This window comes from Callorhinus ursinus, unplaced genomic scaffold (genome assembly GCF_003265705.2).
Source record: "Callorhinus ursinus isolate GAN/ISIS: 27379988/994484 unplaced genomic scaffold, GSC_fseal_2.0 scaffold1, whole genome shotgun sequence".
Classification (NCBI taxonomy): Eukaryota; Metazoa; Chordata; class Mammalia; order Carnivora; family Otariidae; genus Callorhinus; species Callorhinus ursinus.
Genome location: NW_027397063.1, coordinates 76,286,915 through 76,307,802, shown reverse-complemented (window position 1 = coordinate 76,307,802; position 20,888 = coordinate 76,286,915). Strand labels below are relative to the sequence as shown.

Sequence of the window (20,888 nt, the reverse complement as noted above, 5' to 3'; positions counted from 1 at the left end):
AAGCCTGTATAATTTACCTGGATATCTTCCTGTAGTTCCCTGATTTGTCTTTGTTTGTATCTGTATTTTTCATCAATAGCTCTTTTTTGTTCTTCTAGTTGAATTTTTTGTTCATACTCATCACCTAAAATTAGAGAATTATTAAATTTTTAACATGCTATGTAGAAAGCAAGCTTCAAGTCTTACATATATTAAACTTCTCTAACATTTTTTGTTAACAGAAAGTTAAATTCCTTGTATCTGCTTGTTGAAAAACAGTATAAGCATGTAATGTGGTAGCCATTCTTGTTTTGTCAACATCGAGCAACCAGTGTGCTGCTATTTTCTTCTCATTTGAAATTAATTCCCAGAGAAGTGATATGCAATACTGCTAGAACTAATAATGGAAATAACAACTTAGTCCTTATTTTAAAGGGGGCGGGGAGATGATTTTCTGACTCAATCAAACATGGTACATTTTTGTTTTCCAAGTCTCACAATGTTTTGCTTTAAAAATAAGTAACTACAGCTTTAATTGCATATATTCATAAAAAATTTTTAATAACTCCTACATACTGGATGGAGTCACTTTTTTAAAAGATTGTTTATAATTGTTGTTGCAACTTCTCAGCACTTGCAAGGTGTTTTCTAGAGCATAGATTTCTTTTTCAGCTTTGTTGATCTTAGCATCCAAACTGTCACCTTCCCTTTGAAGTTCTTCTTTTTCTTGAGCAGCCTATGAAATACAGAATAGAAGTGACTGCACATATGGTGAGTGCTGTGAACTATGTAAGACTGATGAATCACAGACCTGTACCTCTGAAACAAATAATACATTATATGTAAAAAAAAAAAAAAAAAAAAGCAGGAAAGGAAAAATGAAGGGGGGGAATCAGAGGGGGAGATGAACCATGAGAGACTATGGACTCTGAGAAACAAACTGAGGGTTCTAGAGGGGAGGGGGGGTGGGGGGATGGGTTAGCCTGGTGATGGGTATTAAAGAGGGCACTATTGAATGGAGCACTGGGTGTTATACGCAAACAATGAATCATGGAACACTACATCAAAAACTAATGATGCAATGTATGGTGATTAACATAACATGATAAAATTTAAAAAATTTAACTTCTTTAAAAAAAAAAAAAGTGACTGCACCAAAGTATCAGGAGAAAATTTCTGTTTCCAGGGCAGGAAATAGTATACTCACAACAATACCAATTTACCTTGGGGCCTACACGCAGCATTAAGCATTTATTTCTTGCACTTGATTTAGAAAAGAAGACTAAAGCCCCAAGACCTTCAAAATATAGTACATAGGATACAAACTGATGGAAGTGTAGTAATTAACCAAAGTTTACATTAAAACTTTCCAATAAAAATTACCAGAAAGCTAAGCAGGTCTACACTTTACTGGAAAGAGAGAGGGTTAACTAGAAGGTGGCTTCAAACTAGATCTATCCCATAAGAAGAATACATGTTTCTGGCCTGAAAGAGGCTTAGGAACACTTTCTCATTTTAAGTCTTAAGAATAAAGGAGGTAAGCAAACCTAGGAAAACAAATGCATATTATTTCCAACCCAGTTATATTGCTATTAGAACTAGTATTTCAACGTTTTTGAACAGTTAAGTAATATTAAAATTAGAATACTCACTTCGGTAGCACATACTAAAATCAGAACAAATAGAAAAAAATAGTTTGGTGCCTGCACAAGAATAACATGCAAATTTGTGAAGCACTCCGTATTTTTAAAAGGAGAAACACTGCATGATTCCACTTAAATGAGATGCCTATAATAGTCAAATTCACAGACGGAGGATAGCACGGTGGTTGCCCGGGGCTGAGGAGAGGGAAAAATGGGGACTCAGTGTTTAACGGGTAGACAGTTTCAGTTTTGGAAGATGAAAAAGTTCTGGAGATGGATGTTGGTGTTGGTTGCACAACAGTGGGGATGTACTTAACGCCACAGAACTGCACACTTAAAAACTGTTAAAATGGCCAAATTTATGTGTATTTTGCCATGTTTAAAAAAAATTTTTAGGGGCGCCTGAGTGGCTCAGTCGGTTAAGTGGCTGCCTTTGGCTCAGGTCATGATCCCAGGGTCCTGGGATCAAGCCCCATGTCGGGCTCCCTGCTCGGTGGGAAGCTTGCTTCTCCCTCTCCCACTCCCCCTGCTTGTGTTCCCTCTCTTGCTGTCTCTGTCAAATAAATAAATAAAATCTTTAAAAAAAAATTTTTTTTTTAATTAGAGAAAGATAACTGATAAATGTGGCTGGAAAAAAATGCAGTCTATAAATTGCTGAAAACCAAAAAGTCTCAGTAGTAGGCATACTCAATGACTTTTTCCAGCTTAACTCTGTCACTGGGCTAGGCTCTCTACAGTTGTATCCAAAAAGTTCCAAAGAACTTCTCCAATTAAATGTTGACAGTGATAATATGAATACATATTTAAAAGTGCCAAAACCCATTTTTAATCAAAATTAAATAATTTAATTTGTTAATTTATTTAATCCCTAAGTGTGGCATGTATTTAAACCAGAATGTGGCCATTTGAAGTTTTATTGGTAATTCTTTATCTCTTAACATTTTCACTGGTATTTATTATGCTTCAAAATATGTTAACACATATTTTTATAGTAAATGGTACATACGAATACAGTTAGCAAAAAAAAAAAAATTCTTAAATTATACTCTAATTCCAGTTAAGTTGAGTCTAGAATTGGCAACCTTTTCATTCAAAAAATACTATAGTGGAAGAGACCTAGAATGAATCAAAACAGCTAGATTTTAATTGTGGATATCCTACGAATGAGGTAACATTAAATAATTCATTTTCCTTCTCCGAGTTCAGTTTATTTGTCAAACAAAGGGGCTGACTTTGTACATTTATATATATTTCTTGATCTAATTCCATACGTACCTTACACTAAAAACTTTTATGACCCTATCTGGTTCTAAATCAGACATTATAGAATGTATACCTTTTATCCTAGATTAGAAAGCTTATATTAGAAACAAATTTTTATTTATACCTTTCTGTCAACATTTTAAAGCATTTTCTAGTAATTTCATTTTCTAACAGTTTCACTAAATTGTGGTCAGAACTGGACTGTAACCTTATAAAGACCACATAAGACACACTGAATCTAGCTACAAATAAAAAGTTTCATTTTTACACATCTGGCACATGTGAAGTGTTAAGAGTAAAACATTTAAATATGCTGCATAATGAAAAATGGAATAATGTGGCAAGCTGCGGACCCTAGAAAGGATGGAAAGTGAAGAGTGGCATTAGGAAATTGGGAAGGTAACTGATCGCCTTGATTCATCTTACATATCTCTTATGCTGACATTTATCCAGCAACTTCACCGTGAACAGAACACACACTCTTTTCCTCATAAAATTTGCCTGTTTTCCTGAGAAGTGGATACATCATCATCATCGTCATCATCATCATCATAGCAATAACAATAATGACAGCAATTTACTGAGGGCTCATTTTGTTCCAGACACTTAAGGGTTTTACATATATTTCTTTTGGGGGGGACTTTTTGTTTTTTTTCGGAAAAGTGCTTCTTACAAAAGGGCAGCTGCAAAATACAGAGACCTCTGCAACAATTATTTGTTTTTTCTTAGAGTGAAAGAATGGGTGGGATCCAAGGAATGAATCAAAGCAGTAGATGGACAAATGAGGAGCATCTCCAAGTTCTTTTAGGAACTAGAGCGAAAAAACTCAAAGCTAAAGTTTCCAATCTTCTTCTAACAACTTAACTTTAGCTCGTCTCGTGGATTACCACCCCCGCCCCCCCTTTAGTGGAAAAGCATGACTTACTCCTGCCAACCAATGACCCCACTATAAGAAACACCTTGAACTAAGTTCTGAATCACATCTGTCTACCTGCAAAGCTCAGGGATGGAATGAGGCAAATACCCACAAAAACAAAAATCTGACAACAAAACCTCAAACGAGGACAAACATTTGTCCAAAAGTGCCTGGGCTGGAGAGGCTGGGAGACCCTAAAACATTAAGTACAGCTGTGTATCCGAGCCCTGGTTTGTGTTAATGAATGGGACCAGCAGACAGGTGACCCCTCTGTGGCTAAGCCCATTTCTCTATTTATACGGACAGAGCTAGCACCGCTCTACCGACAGCTACCAATATCCTGCTTTGTCCTTTATGGTCTGTGTGCCATACGAGGCTGCAGTTTTTCCACTAAGGCTAAGAACACAGCATCTATGCAGGGACAAGAAGCTTTTCACACACTCTCATACACACCAAGTCCATCAGCCCTCAGGAGTCCGCTTCCAGCTCGGCCGTTCACTTAGGCCACTACATCTGTTGTACGTGTTCCTTCTCAACTTTCCTATCGTGCTAAACACAGTAAAAATCTCAATACGTTTGCACCTGGTTCTGGTTACCCAGTAGTATGACTTGTGCGCAATTCAACAAGAGACCAAAACCACAGAACAGGTGCACAGTGGGGGTTATGGGGTAGGGAACAGATTTAAAAACACAGATGTGCAGATTTCACCAGAAACCTCGGGTATCCACCTCGTAAGTCTGTGGCAGGCTACGTGCGACAGTGCAGATCCGTCACCCGTCACCTCTATTCTTATACCCCAAAGCAGGGCCAATGCTGTTCTTGAACCTGGGGTCCTCCAAGTAAGTGTGGAGAGTCCATCAACGCTACCCTAGAATGGTGTCAATCTGGTGGAAACCAGATGACGCAACAGACCTACGCTGACAGTTAAATTCATGTTACAAAAAAATTAGCTTTAAGATTTATTTTTGTAACTTTTTTTTTTAAACAGAAAAAAACACACTCCTTGGGGAAAGGTGAGGGATTGAGACAGGCCCTGGGTAAGACGGATCACAACAGCACCTGGAGTTGATAGGCCTGCCTAGGAAAGAAATTCGGGCACTACCACACCACCACAGGGGACAGCTACTGTCTGGGGCTCAGCAGACCAGTTCACCCGCCACGTCAAGCTGCTATAGATCCAAGTCATAATAATCTCCCAGCTCATCATGAAACAAGTCCCACTCATCTTCAGAGTCTGTCAGGTCGTCGTCCCCACCTGCAGCCAAAAGCATAAGCAACATGTCGCCCAGCTCAAAGGTGACAACCTCCTCTTCTTGTTGTCAAAGGGGTTGCTGTTCTCTCCTCAATGAGCTCCCAGAAGTGGTTCCTTCGTTGCTCCCGGTATCTGCTTGATGTTCCCACTTTCTGTCTCTGTGGCTCCTCTCTACGGCCATCAGGGTATGCATGCTTGTAAAAACAGTTCCCTCCAAATGGGCAGCTCCCACGTCCTTCATCAAAATACCTGCATGCCTTGTTGCTCATTGCTTCCTTGTATTTCTGAATGAGTTTCTGCTTCTCTTCTTTCTCCTCCACCAAGTTCCACTCACTTGGAATGACAAAGTTAGATGTGATCCGGCATTCTGGGCAGAACTTTATGATCTTGCTCTCAAATTGCTTAGCCCTCCTCCACTTGCGAATACACTTGAGACAGTAAGTGTGGTTGCAGTTGGAGAGAATCCCAAAGCGGTGCTCACTGGGGTTGGCTTTTTCATAGACCACCTCCATGCATATGCCACACACCACGTCCTTACTGCGCTGGACAGCAAATGAGAACTCCATGTCCTTCTCATGGGCCTCAATGCAAGATTTTATATGTTGCGATCTCTGGGCAGCATCCGTCGGATGGAGGACCTGCAGCCCACACATGTCACAGGAGTCTCCGTGGAGATACACAAAGTTCTCCCCGTACCAGCACTCTCTGACCGTAGCATAGGGGCAAAGCTGCTGCTTGGTTTCTGCTGCCGTTTGCTCTTTCTCCAATTGTTCCTTGGTCACTGAGCCCTGCGGGGATGCTTCTAGTGCAGGAAGGCGCAGTACGGCCACAGTAGGGCTGCCCAGGAACAAACTCAATGGCATTCACCCGTCTTCTGAACCTGCTCCTACAGTTGCAAAGTTTGAATTTCTTGACTCAGCTTCGCCTGTATTCATTTCAACAACTGGTCCAATGCCTGATGAGAGACTTGAGGAAGCAGCAAGGGATGATTTTGCAGTTAGATCTGCAGCAGTCACTTCGTCCTGTTTCAAAGGCTTACTATGTTCATATCTGCAGCAGTCTCCGTAAATACAGTATCCTCGCTGAAAATACTTGCACACTACACCATAAGGACTGTCAGAGAGGTCATGCGAGTAGTGACAGTTATCTCCTTCCTTATAAACCCTGTGCATGAAATACCTCCAAGGTTTCCCTCCTGCTTTTGATGTTGTTTGTCGTGGTGGGGTTCAGAGCCGACGGCCAAGAAAATTCTTGAGATGTGTTCAGTGCCAAAAAAGGTGGTCTTATCCAAACACCAGGACAAGGAAGGACTCACGGTTAGAAAAGGTTGCCACCACATATACTTCTTCATTTACTTCTCACAACAAAAGTAATAATATTCTCATTTTGCAAGTGAGGAAACTAAGCCCCCAAAATGATTAAATAACTTATTCAAGGTCACCTGCTTGGTCAGTGATAGAACCAAGATATGGACAAAGGAACTCTAACATCAGAGCTTTTAGGTAACATCACATACCTTGTTGGAAGAAAAACTTAACTGGAATTATAACATCTACCTTCTTCCAACACTGACCAGCCTAGAACCTACCCTTCACCCCTCAGGAACCTTTAAAACCTGAGAGGAGGAAAGTCTTGTTAGTATCAGGTCAAAGCCTGAGGTACCACAGACTGATGAGTTACAAGAACAGTTTGAGAGCTGGGATTCATTTCTCATGTAGGTTAGGTGGAATTTCCTGAGGCAAAGTGGCAGGCATATCACACTCAGTGTATGTGTTAGGGGCACACTCAAAGAAGGGCTATAGAAGGAAACTTGCAAGATTAAGTATAAGTCAAAGGAAAGGGAACATCTGTCCACAGGTCATCCTCTAAAGGTGTGAATTAGATCTTCCCATTTCCTTCAGTGTATGATACAGGAAAAATGAGTTAAAGTTAAAATTTCCACTCCTTTGTAGTGTCTTGAATAAGTTCCCAAACCTCCGTGTAAAGGAAATCACACCTGTTCAGTTTCTACATGGCAAAAATGAGTATGGCAGTACTCAGGAAGGGAAATGCATCTAGTTCCTGATCACTTCTTCATTTCCCCTTATGGGTTACTCAGTAAAGATAACCATGAAATGGCAGACAAATCTCAAACATTAGAACAGAGCAGATTCACCCGATCTGTCTCTCTCCCATCTAATATGAAGGCAAAGGAACAGGCCTCTTCCTCTGGATAGCCACCATACCAGAGATGCACTGGTAAATTAGAGAATTAAGATTTCAGGGTGGTGTAGCTCCAGGTGATGATCTAGGCTATAGCCACATGAGTGGATGGCTATAGTGAAGTAAGGCCTTGAGCCTGAGGTGTTGAACAGGTTATCACATGAATACTAAAGACATGCAAAGTGACAGCAAGTGTTAAGGTAAAACAGATTATGAATCTTGAATAAATGAGGGAAAATGACATGACACAAATGATAGCAAAAAAAAAAAAGTATCAAAGAACAGTCCAGACCTCTCTTTGACCTCATGGACTTGAGGTGTATAGCTTCAGGGGGCGCCTGGGTGGTTCAGTCAGTTAAGCCTCTGACTCTTGGTTTCAGCTCCCGTCATGACCTCAGGTTGATCAAGCCCAGCGTCAGCTCTGCACTCAGTACAGTCTGCCTGAGGTTCTCTCCCTCTCCCTCTGCCCCTTCCCCCACTCGGGCAATGTTGCGCATGCCCACACTCTCTCAAATAAATAAATCTTTAAAAAATAATAATAGCTTCAGTACCTCCACCTAACAACTAGTGTTTTATGGCCCTGATCAAGTGCAGTAGCTACAAGAGCACTATGAAATTTAAAGTTGCATGGCAAAAAAAAAAAAAAAAAAGCCATTTGGTTGTTAACAAAGAGCAAAGATACTTCACTTTATCACAACTATGAATCAATTAAGATTACCTTTATCACATAATAGGCCTGTGTTTTCTCCTCTTCTCCTTCAGGAGGCAGCATTACAACAGTAAGAATTTCATATCTATTCTTCAGCTTATCAATTTTACTTAGCCTCTCATGAAACTCAGCACTAATATGGAAAGAAAAAGAAAAACACTAAAACACAAATGACATACATTTTTAAAGGACTATAGTGTTCTTATATGACATTTTTATTAATACTAAATTCAAACAGGTTAAATATATTCTCACTTTTCAATTTTCTAATTAGTGGGAAGCATCTCGGGTTTCACCCTATTTGAAAGCTAAGAAGTTAGGCTGCCATAGTTTCATGGAAGTTGGCAGAAGACACAAGATTCCTAGGTCAGAGAAAAAGGACTTTGTCATTCATGGTACACCAAGTCGCATGAGCCTCCTGCTTGCAGAGCTCTCAAAGTCCCATGCAAGTGAAGAGGAGCTCAAGTGGATATTACATACACCGTAGGTTTACATCACAGCTAAGGAAACTCAAGCTTAAGTAATCCAAATATCTTATAATGGGAACTAAGCAAATACATCCAATCTTTACTCCAGCAAGAGGATACCACCTCTAGCTTCCAAGGCTATTCACTATCATTTAAAAGATAGTTTAATGCAAGGTACCTCATTAGCGCAGTAGGTAGCGCGTCAGTCTCATAAAAGATAATTTAATGCAAATTAAAACCACAATACCATATTACATCACAGCCCTAGGGTAGCTACTAGAAAAAAAAAGAAAGGAAAAAAAAAGAAAATATTGGCAGGGTGCCTGGGTGGCTTAGTTGGTTAAGCTGCTGGTTCTTGATTTCAGCTCAGATCATGATCTCAGGGTCCTGGGGGCTCTCAGTGGGGAGTCTGCCTGAGATTCTCTACGTCTTCCTCTGCCCCTCCCCACACTAGTGCACTCTCTTGAACTCTCTCTAAAATAAAAAAATAAATAAATCTTTAAAAAAAAAAGTACTGGCAGGGGCGCCTGGGTGGCTCAGTCAGTTAAGCACCTGCCTTCGGCTCGCGTGTTGATCTCAGGGTCCTGGGATCGAGCCCCGCATCGGGCTGCCTGCTCAGTGGGGAGTCTGCCTCTCCCTCTCACTCTGCTCCCCACTGCTTGTGCTCACTCTGTATCAAATAAATAAACAAAATCTTTTTTTAAAAAAAAAGTACTGGCCCTCTCTCACTGTATCTATCTCTATCAAATAAATAAATAAAATCTTTTTAAAAAAAAGTACTGGCAATAATATGGAGAAATTGGAACCCTTGTGCATTATTGGTGGAACTGTAAAATGATGCAACCACTATGGAAAACAGTATGGCAGTTCCTTAAAAAATGACAAATAGAACTACCATATGATACAGCAATCCCACTTCCAGTTAGATAGCCAAAAAAAATCAAAAGCAGGTACTTGAAGAAATCTCAGCACCCCGATGTTAATAGCAGCATTTTATTCATAATAGCCAAGAGGTAAAGCAACCCAAACATCCATGGACAGATGAATGGATACACTAAATGTGGTATATACATGTAATGGAATATTATTCACCCTTAAAAGGAAATTGCATCACATGCTACATAGATGAACCTGAGGATATTATGCTAAGTGGAATAAGCCAGTCACAAAAGACAAATACTGCATGATTCCACTTACATTAAGTATCTAAAGCAGGCAATTTCATACAGACAGAAAGAATGGTAGTTACCAAGGGCTGGGAGAAGGAGGAAATGGAAGGTTATAAAGACTGAAAAGGGAGACACAAAACTGTTATTTGCAATTGATGTAAATGAAATACCTAGAAATTAGAATCTACCAATCAACTGCCAGAATTAATAAGAGTTTAAGCAAAGTTAATAGATTCTTTATAGAAATCAACTGTATTTCTATAATGCTAGTAACAAACCAAAAATGAAATGATTTAAAAGGAAACAACATTGGGCGCCTGGGTGGCTCAGTTGGTTAAGCAACTGCCTTCGGCTCAGGTCATGATCCTGGAGTCCCGGAATCGAGTCCCACATCGGGCTCCCTGCTCAGCGGGGAGTCTGCTTTACCCTCTGACTCTCCCCCCTCTCATGCTCTCTCTCTTCCATTCTCTCTCTCTCAAATAAATAAATAAAATCTTTAAAAAAAAAAAAGGAAACAACATTGACAGAAACATTTTAAAAAGTAGCAAGTAGGGGCACCTATGTGGCTCAGTCCGTTGAGCATCTAACTCTTGATTTTGGCTCAGGTCATGATCTCAGGGTCCTGGGATTGAGCTCCACATCAGGCTCCCTGCTCAGTGGGAAGCCTGCTTCTCCCTCTCCCACTCCCCGTTTGTGTTCCCTCTCTCGCTGTCTCTCTCTCTCTGTCAAATAAATAAATAAAATCTTCAAATAAATAAATAAATAAATAAATAAATAAATAAATGCAGCCATGGCGAAACATGTTATTGAACTCTCCCCACAAAACATACTTGAGGGCGCCTGGGTGGCTCAGTCGTTAAGCGTCTGCCTTTGGCTCAGGTCATGGTCCCAAGGTCCTGGGATCGAGTCGCACATCAGGCTCCCTCCTCAGTGGGAAGCCTGCTTCTCCCTCTCCCACTCCCCCTGCTTGTGTTCCCTCTCTCACTGTGTCTCTCTCTGTCAAATAAATAAATAAAATCTTTAAAAAAAATACTCGAAAATCAGTTCCAAGGGAATTAGTGATCTCATTACAAAAGGGATAATCTAAAGAATTAGGAGTTAGCCAAAGGAAAGGAGGAGGAAAAACCATAGGTTTATGACTAAGATGTGTCCAATATATTAAAAGCCTTTTCAAATAAGTCAAAGATGATCATCCAGTCAGTTCTTCTGACATCACGCTTACATTTTCAAAAAATTTTAGCAGTATTTTAAAACTTGAATTACCTTATGTTCTGCCGTTCTTGCTCAACATATCTTGTTTGTGATGCAAGCATTGTTTTGTGAACTTTAATTTCTTCGATTCGTTCTTCCATAGCTGTGTGTAATTGCTGCTTTCTTTTTTCCAGAGAAAGTACTTCTTCTGCCTTACTGTGAAGCATTTCTCTAGTACGTTTAACTTCAAGTTTTAAAAGATTGTCTTCTATCATCAAATCCTGTCAACATAACAAAATTGTCAGATACTGAAATAATTACTATTATACCCAATCCATAATATTTTCTTTTATTGCCACAGAAGTCAAACTTGAAAATATAACTTTTTCTAATTTGACCACTGACCAAGATAACTAGGATTAAATTTAGATTGCTCTGAGTGATGACTCTTGGTTTTTCTTCACTTTTTAAGAAAAGGATTTATTTCAAGTCTTATTATAATTCAATTTGAAATTTAAGTTTTACTAATAAAAAAAAAAGGAAGAAGTTATTCCCAAAATTGAAACTTACAATCCAGGAAATACATATAGTCCTGTGGATGAAAATTTTTATATTCTAAACTAAATCTCACAAAACAACATGTAAATAAATGTTTATTCTAAAAAATTCAGTCATGGATAGAGTACTGACATAAGAGTACACAAATAGATCAATTTTCAGAAGAGAAAGCCCAGAAACAAACACTCCAGAACATAAGACTTTATTATTTCAAAACATAGCTTTTCAGGTGGAGAAAAGATTAGATCCCTACATCTCAAATGTACCAAAATAAATTCCAGATTAATGAAAATTTTAATGTAAGAGAGAAAACCAATGTAGTTACTGAAATAGTAAACATTTGTTTGATTTTTAGTATGACAAAGAAGTTTCTAAGTATAAAAATTATGCAGGGAAAAACAAATATTTGATGTTAAAAAAAGTTTTTAATGTCAAAAAACTGAATAAAAATTTAAAGATAAGTGGAAAAAATATTGACAATATTTATGACAGGGTTAATATTTTTACATATGAAGGTCTTTTGCAAAGCAATTCAAAAATATAAACCTTCGCGTTGGTGGTATAGTGGTGAGCATAGCTGCCTTCCAAAAATATAAACCTTCTAATGGAAATATGAGCTAAGATAAAAATCTAGAAATCCAAAAAAGAAAGATTATGGAATATAACATACTAGAAAAAAATGTTTTGAACATTTTTTCGAGAGGGAGAGAGCATGCACAAGTGGCGGGGGGAGGGGACCACAGAGGGAGAGGGAGAGAAACCCAAGCAGGCTCCATGCACAGTGCAGAGCCCATGCGGGGCTCAATCCCACAACCCTGAGATCATGACCTGCGCAGAAAGCAAAAGCCAGACACTTAACCCACTGAGCCACCCAGGCACCCTTAAACATTTTTATTTAAACATAAATATTTTAAATTTTATGTTGAAACATGAAATGCTTTCACGTGTCACCAACTTAAAAAATACAGACTAAAACAATGAAATACGTTTGCCTATCAAGTTAACAATTTTATAAATTATAATATCCAGACTTACTGGTGGTGAGTAAAATAGAATGCTTACACACTGCTGGTGGGAGTATTAAATGAACCCTCTAGAAGAAGACAATTTGGCTTGAAAATAGTTTGGGGGCACCTGGGTGGCTCAGTCAGTTGACCACCCGACTCTTGGTTTCGGCTCATGTCATGATTTCAGGGTCATGAGAGCAAGTCCTTTGTGGAGCTCCCCGCTCAGCATGGAGTCCACTTCAGAGTCTCCCTCTCTCCCTCTGCCACTCCCCCTGTTCACGCATGCTCTCTCTCTCTCAAATAAAATAAAGTATTTCAAAAAAAAGAAAATAGTTTCAAGATACTGAAAATATTCATTCTTTTTGGACCATAATTATACAATTACAAATTTTTCCTAACTCATTAAATAACTATACAGTGATATATATGCATGGTATATGGTAGTACTATTTTTTTTTAAGTGGGCTCCACACCCAATGTGGGGCTCAAACTCATGACCTTGAGAACAAGAGTCGCATGCTCCACTGACTGAGCCAGCCAGATGCCCCTGATAGTACTATTTAGAATAACCAAACATTGGAAATAAACACAAAAGAAACACGAAAAACAGGAGATGGTTAAATAAATTATGGTAACTTGCATGCAATAAACTGTAGAAAGCCTTTAAAAATAATTTTTAAAGAATATTTAATGTTCAATATTTAATGCTTGCAAACATACATGGAAATAGAGAATATATTTAAAATTTTTTAAAAATAACATATATAAAGCCAATTTTCTTCAAAAGACTACAAGGAAATAATATAACGTTAACACCTTATCTTATATACAGTGATTTATTTTCATCTTTATAAATTGGTATATTTTTAAAATTTTCCATAGTTAGCATTAAAATGTGGTTTTTAATATTTCATACACATATGATTTTACTGCACCTGTTTCAAAGCTTTGGTTTTATTAAGTTCTTTCTCTGATCTGTCATTGAAAAGATTTAGTTCATTTATTTTGGTCATGAGGAACTGTTTTTCATCACAATTTTTACTGTTTGACTTCTTGATAAAATAAAGATCATTCTATAAAAAGGGAAAAGAGGTGAAATACATATTTTAAAATAATATTAAATACATAGTATTAAACATATCTTACATTAAATTATATGCTCCATTGAATATTTATAATTCGATTTTTAAATCTCATTCTTCATGCTCTAATGTTTCTAATATAATACATGTGGATATTCACACAGAAACATTTTCATTTTTATCACTTACTGATTTTTTGGATTTGGTTTGGGTTCAATAGTTCTGGTAAATATTATGTACAGTTCGACCTGAATTATTGGGTGACTGCCATTTATGGGGAGAAATAGGAGGAAGCCAAGCATCGGTTCAGTACACAGCTCACATTTTAAGTTTATTATTTGATTCAACCCAAGTCACAGAAGGCAAAAACCTTCATGGTCTAAAACAGCATAGTGTTTTGGTTCATGGTACAAGCTCTAGAATCAGATGGCCATAATTACACATTAGTCATCTGACCCTGGTGGGCAACCTATTCTTCTTTAGTTTCCTCATTTCTAAAATGGAGATGACAGTACCTACCTCCCTGAGCTGCTGTGAGGATTAAAGATGTTACTGTCAAAGAGTATGTACAACAGTGTTTGACACATAGAAGGGTCATGAATTCTTACTATTATTTAATTACATGTATAATCACATATTGCTAGAGAGAAAAATGCTAGAAAAGATCTAAGTCCATCAGATACATAAATGTGTCACACATACCCAGATATCAGTTTCCTAGCTTTATAACAATCTACATCTCTCCACTCAACCAGACCTCAGAACAAGGTTTGTGCTCATAGTCCCCTCTGGGTACCTAAAGCAAAAACTTTATAGTTCCAAGACCTAGTTCTGTTCCTCTCTCCTCTTTTACTCTCTCTCTCTGCCTCCCTCCTATGCCTCTCTCATTGCCTGTATTTTTCTTAGGTATCAAGACCTAAGATTGCAGCAAGACAGTAAGAAGAGGAATTTTTTTTTTTTGTATAAAGATGTGATTTCATAAAATTAACTTTTAGAATGAAAAAATTTTAACTTAAGGTGATTTTCAACCAGAAGTAGTTAGTTTCTATTATGCAAAATAGGAAATGGAATGGCATGGGAGAGGTAATGCAGAATGACTTGACAATCTCATGGTACTATTGAGAAGAGCAGACCTTCATTAGAAGGTTAACTAGCTTCAATATCTTTAAAACTTCACTTGCATTTCTTTTAATTTATTTATCTCTCTGTTAAAACCAGAGTTGGGATAGGCAAAAGTACTAGTCAACTGTATAATGGACAGAGCCCCAGAGTAGTTAAAAGGCAGAACACTAGAATCATTTCCACACAGCAAAACAGACACAATTCACACCAGGGTCAAGAAACATGCTGGCATACAAATGTCACCCTCCTATCATTATGTAGCATTAATATTCTCCTCATATTCTATGTAATTAAAACAAAACCATTTATTGAATACCTACTAAAAGCACTGTGTTAAGATACACGTTGCTTCTAATTCTCCCAAATGCCCTAAAATAAAATCAAATATTTTCTTTCATTTAATAGATTAGTTAACTAAGGCTCAGTTAACTAGGGCTCAGAAAATTTAAAGTAGCAATACTGAGAGGGAGGAGCAAGATGACAGAGGAGTACCCAGGAATTCAGCTAGATAGGTATCAAACCACTCTGAACACCTACAAACTCAAAAGGATATCTAAGAAAAGAATAGCAGCAATTCTATGAACAGAAAAGCAACCACTTTCTGGAAGGTAGGACATGCGGAGAAGTGAATCCGAGGCGATATTTGGGAAGATAGACCATGCGGGGGGGAGCCTCCGTCAGCCACTACCGGCAAGTGATAGAGCAGAGCACAAAATCGGAACTTTTACAAGTCGGCTCCGCTGAGGAATATCACTCCAGAGGCTAAGCAGGGGGTGGAACCCTCGCTGGGACAGTGTGGTCTCAGGACCCTTGGGGTTACAGAAAGACTGGGGGTGTCTGAATGTGGCAGAGCTCCCAGGTATCGGAGCAGGGAAGCCGGCTGCAGAGACAGAGCCGAGGAGTGGGCTCTCAGCTCAAGGTTGCCATAAACCGTGATCTGCACCACAGTGGGGCCACTGCTCTTCCAGCAGGGACCCAAAAAGTGGCAAATCCAGGAGACTCCCCTTCCTCACCCAGGAGGAGTGGCGCAGAGTGCACGGCAGGGATCTGCTGGGTTTGGAGTCCCCAATGGGGTCGTGCGCCAGAGATAGAAACGCTCGGTCACAGGCCAGATGAGCCTTCTCTTCTGATTTGCTTAGGTGAGCACGGAGTGCGGCCGGAGAATGGGGAGACGGGAGTGATTGACTGCTTTTCTCTGGGGGCACACTGAGGAGTGGGGCCCCAGTTCTCCACAACTCCGGGACCAGAGACAGGGAGGTCGCCATTTTCATTCTCATCCTCCAAAGCTGTACGGAAAGCTTGTAGGGAACAACACCTCCCGAGAGCAAACCCAAGAAGATTACTTAGCCTGGCCCCTGACAAGGGCAGGGCAATTCCACCTCGGGCAAAGACATTTGAGAACCATGGCAACAGGCCCCTCCCCCAGAAGATCAGCAAGAACATCCAGCCAAGACCAAGTTTACCAATCAATGAGAACGGCAGAACTCCATTGCTAGAGGAATACTGCACATAGAATTCGTGGCTTTTTTTCCCATGATTCTTTAGTCTTTCAAAGTTAATTTTTTAATTTTCTTTATTTTTTCTTTTTCTATTTTTTTAAATTTTTCTTCTTTCCTTTTTCAACCAACATATTTTATCAATTGCTTTTTTAAAATCTTTTTTAATTTTCACTTTACAAATTCTATCCCTTCATTGTATTTAACCTTATTTTTTGTATATATATGTTTTTCTTTCTTTAAAATTTTGAGATACAGTTTCTTCTAACAGACCAAAATATACCCTAAATCTAGTGTATGGCTTTGTTCTAGTCTCCCACCTGATCACATTCTCTTTTTTTTTCTTTTTTTAAATTTTTCTTCTTTCTTTTTTCAACAAACTTATCAATTCTTTTAAAATATTTTTAAATTTTTATCTTTATATTCATATTCCATCCCTTTATCATATTTACCCATATATATATAAGTTTTTCATTCTTTAAAATTTTGGGAGGCAGTTTCTTCTAATAGACCAAGATACACCCAAAATCTAGTGTGTGGCTCTGTTCTATTCACCAGCTTGATCAAAAAAAAAATTTTTTTTTCCTTCTTTTCCCCCCGGTTTCAGATCTCTTCTGATTTGCTTAGTATATATTTTTCTGGGGTCGCTGTTACCCTTTTAGCATTTTGTTCTCTCATTCATCTATTCTCCTCTGGACAAAATGACAAAATGGAAAAACTTAACTCAAAAATAAAAAAAGACAAGAGACAATACTGACTGCCAGGGACCTAATCAATACAGACATTAGTTAAGATGTCGGAACCAGAGTTCAGAATGATGATTATAAAGATACTAGCTGGGCTTGAAAAAAACATAGAAGATACTAGAGAATCCCTTTCTGGAGAAATAAAAGAACTAAAATCTAACCAAGTCAAAATCAAAAAGGCTATTAATGAGGTGCAATCAAAAATGGAGGCTCTAACTGCTAGGATAAATGAGGCAGAGGAGAGAATTAGTGAGAGAGAAGACCAAATGATGGAGAATAAAGAAGCTGAGAAAATGAGAGATAAACAACTACTGGATCATGAGAGCAGAATTCGAGAGATAAGGGATACCATAAGATGAAACAATATTAGAATAATTGGGATCCCAAAAGAAGAAAGAGAGAGAGGGGCAGAAGGTATACTGGAGCAAATTACAACGGAGAACTTCCCTAATTTGAGGAAGGAAACAGGCATCAAAATCCAGGAGGCACAGAGAACCCCCCTCAAAATCAATAAAAATAGGTCAACACCCCGACATCTAATAGTAAAACTTAAAAGTCTCAGAGACAAAGAGATAATCCTAAAAGCAGCTAAGGACAAGAGGTCTATAACCTACAATGGTAGAAACATTAGAATGGCAGCAAACCTATGCACGGAGACCTGGCAGGCCAGAAAGGACTGGCATGATATATTCAGCGCACTAAATGAGAACAATATGCAGCCAAAAATACTATACCCAGCTAGTCTGTAACTGAAAATAGAAGAAGAGATAAAAAGCTTCCAGGACAAACAAAAACTAAAAGAATTTGCAAACACCAAACCAGTCCTACAAGAAATATTGAAAGGGGTCCTCTAAGTAAAGAGAGAGCCTAAAAGTAACATAGACCAGAAAGGAACAGAGACAATATACAATAATAGTCACCTTACAGGCAATACAATGGCACTGAATTCATATCTTTCAATAGTTAACCTGAATGTAAATGGGCTAAATGCCCCAGTCAAAAGACACAGGGTACCAGCTTGGATAAAAAAACAAGACCCATCGATATACTATCTGCAAGAGACTCATTTTAGACCCAAAGACACCTCCAAATTTAAAGTGAGGGGGTGGAAAAACATTTACCATGCTAACAGACATCAAAAGAAAGCTGGGGTGGCAATCCTTATATGAGACAAATTAGATTTTAAACAAAAGACTATAATAAGAGATGAGGAAGGACACTATATCATACTTAAAGGGTCTATACAACAAGATCTAACAATTTTATTTTATTTTTTAAAGATTTTATTTATTTGACAGAGAGAGAAATAGCGAGAGCAGGAACACAAGCAGGGGGCATTGGAGAGGGAGAAGCAGGCTTCCCACTGATCAGGGAGCCCAATGCGGGACTCGATCCCAGGACCCTGGGATCATGACCTGAGCTGAAGGCAGACGCTTAACAACTGAGCCACCAAGGTGCCCGAAGATCTAACAGTTTTAAATATATATGCCCCTAACATGAGAGCAGCAAATTATATAAGCCAATTAATAACAAAATCAAACAAACATCGACAATACAATTATACTAGGGACTTTAACACCCCCTTCACTGAAATGGACAGATCATCTAAGCAAAAGATCAACAAGGAAATAAAGGCTTTAAATGACACACTGGACCAGCAACCACACAGATATACTCAGAACAATCCATCCCAAAGCAACAGAATACACATTCTTCTCTAGTGCATATGGAACATGCTCCAGAATAGATCATATCCTGGGTCACAAATCAGGTCAACCAGTACCAAAAGACTGGGATCGTTCTCTGCATGTTTTCAGATTACAATGCTTTGAAACTAGAACTCAATCACAAGAGGAAAGTTGGAAAGAAATACATAGAGGCTAAAGAGCATCCTACTAAAGAATGAATGGGTCAAGAAGGAAATTAAAGAGTTTTTAAAAATTCATGGAAACAAATGAAAATGAAAATACAACTAACTGTTCAAAATCTTTGGGATGCAGCAAAGGCAGTCCTATGAAGAAAGTATATAGCAATACAAGCCTTTCTCAAGAAACAAGAAAGGTCTCAAATACACAACCTAACCCTACACCTAAAGGAGCTGGAGGAAGAACAGCAAATAAAGTCTAAACCCAGCAGGAGAAGAGAAATCATAAAGATCAGGGCAGAAATCAATGAAATAGAAACCAAAAGAAGAGCAGAACAGATCAATGAAACTAGGAGCTGGTTCTTTGAAAGAATTAAGATTGATAAACCCCTGGCCAGACTTATCAAAAAGAAAAGAGAAAGGACCCAAATGAACAGAATCATTAAGAAACAGGAGAGATGACAACCAACACCAAAGAAATACAAACAATAATAAGAACTATTATAAGCAACTATATGCCAGCAAATTAGACAATGTGAAAGACATGGATGCATTCCTAGAGACATATAAACTACCAAAACTGAAGAAGGAAGAAATAGAAAACCTGAACAGACCCATAACCAGTAAGGAAATTGAAGCAGTAATCAAAAATCTCCCAACAAACAAGAGCCTAGGACCAGATGGCTTCCCAGGGGAATTCTACCAAACATTTAAAGAACAATTAATACCTATTCTTCTGAAACTGTTCCAAAAAATAGAAATGGAAAGAAAACTTCCAAACTCATTTTATGAGGCCAGCATTACCTTGATTCCAAAAACCAGACAAAGACCCCATCAAAAAGGAGAATTACAGACCAATATCCCTGATGAACATGGATGCAAAAATTCTCACCAAAATACTAACCAATAGGATCCAACAGTACATTAAAATGATTATTCATCACGACTAAGTGGGATTTATTCCTGGGCTGCAAGGTTGGTTCAATATCTACAAATCAATCAATGTGATACAATACATTAATAAAAGAACAAGAACCATATGATCCTCTCAATAGATGCAGAAAAAGCATTTGACAAAGTACAGCATTCTTTCTTGATTAGAACTCTTCACAGTGTAGGGATAAAGGGTACATACCTAAATATCAAAAAAGCTATCTATGAAAACCCCACAGCGAATATCATTTTCAATGGGGAAAAACTGAGAGCTTTTCCCCTAAGGTCAGGAACATCCATGGCAGGAATGTCCACTATCACCACTGCTATTCAACATAGTATTAGAAGTCCTAGCCAGAGCAATCAGACAACAAAAAGAAATAAAAGGCATCTGCACCTACAAAGAAGAAGTCAAACTCTCACTCTTTGCAGATGGTATGATACTTTCTGTGGAAAACCCAAAAGACTCCACCCCAAAACTGCTAGAACTCATACAGGAATTCAGTAAAGTGGCAGGATATAAAATCAATGCACAGAAATCAGTGGCATTCCTATACACCAACAACAAGACAGAAGAAAGAGAAATTAAGGAGTCGATCCCATTTACAATTGCACCCAAAACCATAAGATACCTAGGAATAAATCTAACCAAAGAGGCAAAATATCTGTACTCAGAAACTATAGAATACTCATGAAAGAAATTGAAGAAGACACAAAGAAATGGAAAAACGTTCCATGCTCATGGACTGGAAGAACAAATAGTGTGAAAATGTCTATGCTACTTAGGGCAATCTACACATTTAATGCAATTCCTATCAAAATACCATCCACTTTTTTCAAAGAAATGGAACAAATAATCCTAAAATGTGTATGGAACCAGAAAAGACCCCAAATAGCCAGAGAAATGTTGAAAAAGGAAAGCAAAGCTGGTGGCCTCACAATCCCGGACTTCAAGCTGTTACAAAGCTGTCATCATCAAGACAGTATGGTACTGGCACAAAAACAGACACATAGATCAATGGAACAGAATAGAGAGCCCAGAAATGGACCCTCAACTCTATGGTCAACTAATCTTCGACAAAGCAGGAAAGAATGTCCAATGGAAAAAAGACAGTGTCTTCAACAAATGGTGTTGGGAAAACTGGACAGCCACATACAGAAGAATGAAACGGGACCATTTCCTTACACCACACACAAAAATAGACTCCAAATGGATGAAAGACCTAAATGTGAGAAAGGAATCCATCAAAATCCTTGAGGAGAACACAGGCAGCAACCTCTTTGACCT

At 38.4% G+C, this 20,888-nt stretch overlaps 1 protein-coding gene and 1 pseudogene across 3 annotated transcripts in view; both read right to left on the bottom strand.

The window, feature by feature from the left end:
* CCDC39 (coiled-coil domain 39 molecular ruler complex subunit) overlaps positions 1-20,888 on the bottom strand; it is a 192,188-nt gene that overhangs the window by 147,465 nt on the left and 23,835 nt on the right. For all 3 annotated transcript variants that reach the window (XM_073896763.1, XM_025878206.2, XM_073896771.1), the window contains 5 exons: positions 13,293-13,430; positions 10,865-11,073; positions 7,975-8,098; positions 556-715; positions 18-124 (listed from right to left, as the gene is read on the bottom strand). In XM_073896763.1, the coding sequence (XP_073752864.1) occupies positions 18-124; positions 556-715; positions 7,975-8,098; positions 10,865-11,073; positions 13,293-13,430 (738 nt within the window). The remainder of the gene's footprint in view (positions 1-17; positions 125-555; positions 716-7,974; positions 8,099-10,864; positions 11,074-13,292; positions 13,431-20,888) is intronic.
* Positions 4,749-6,232, bottom strand: LOC112828956 (E3 ubiquitin-protein ligase makorin-1 pseudogene; annotated as a pseudogene).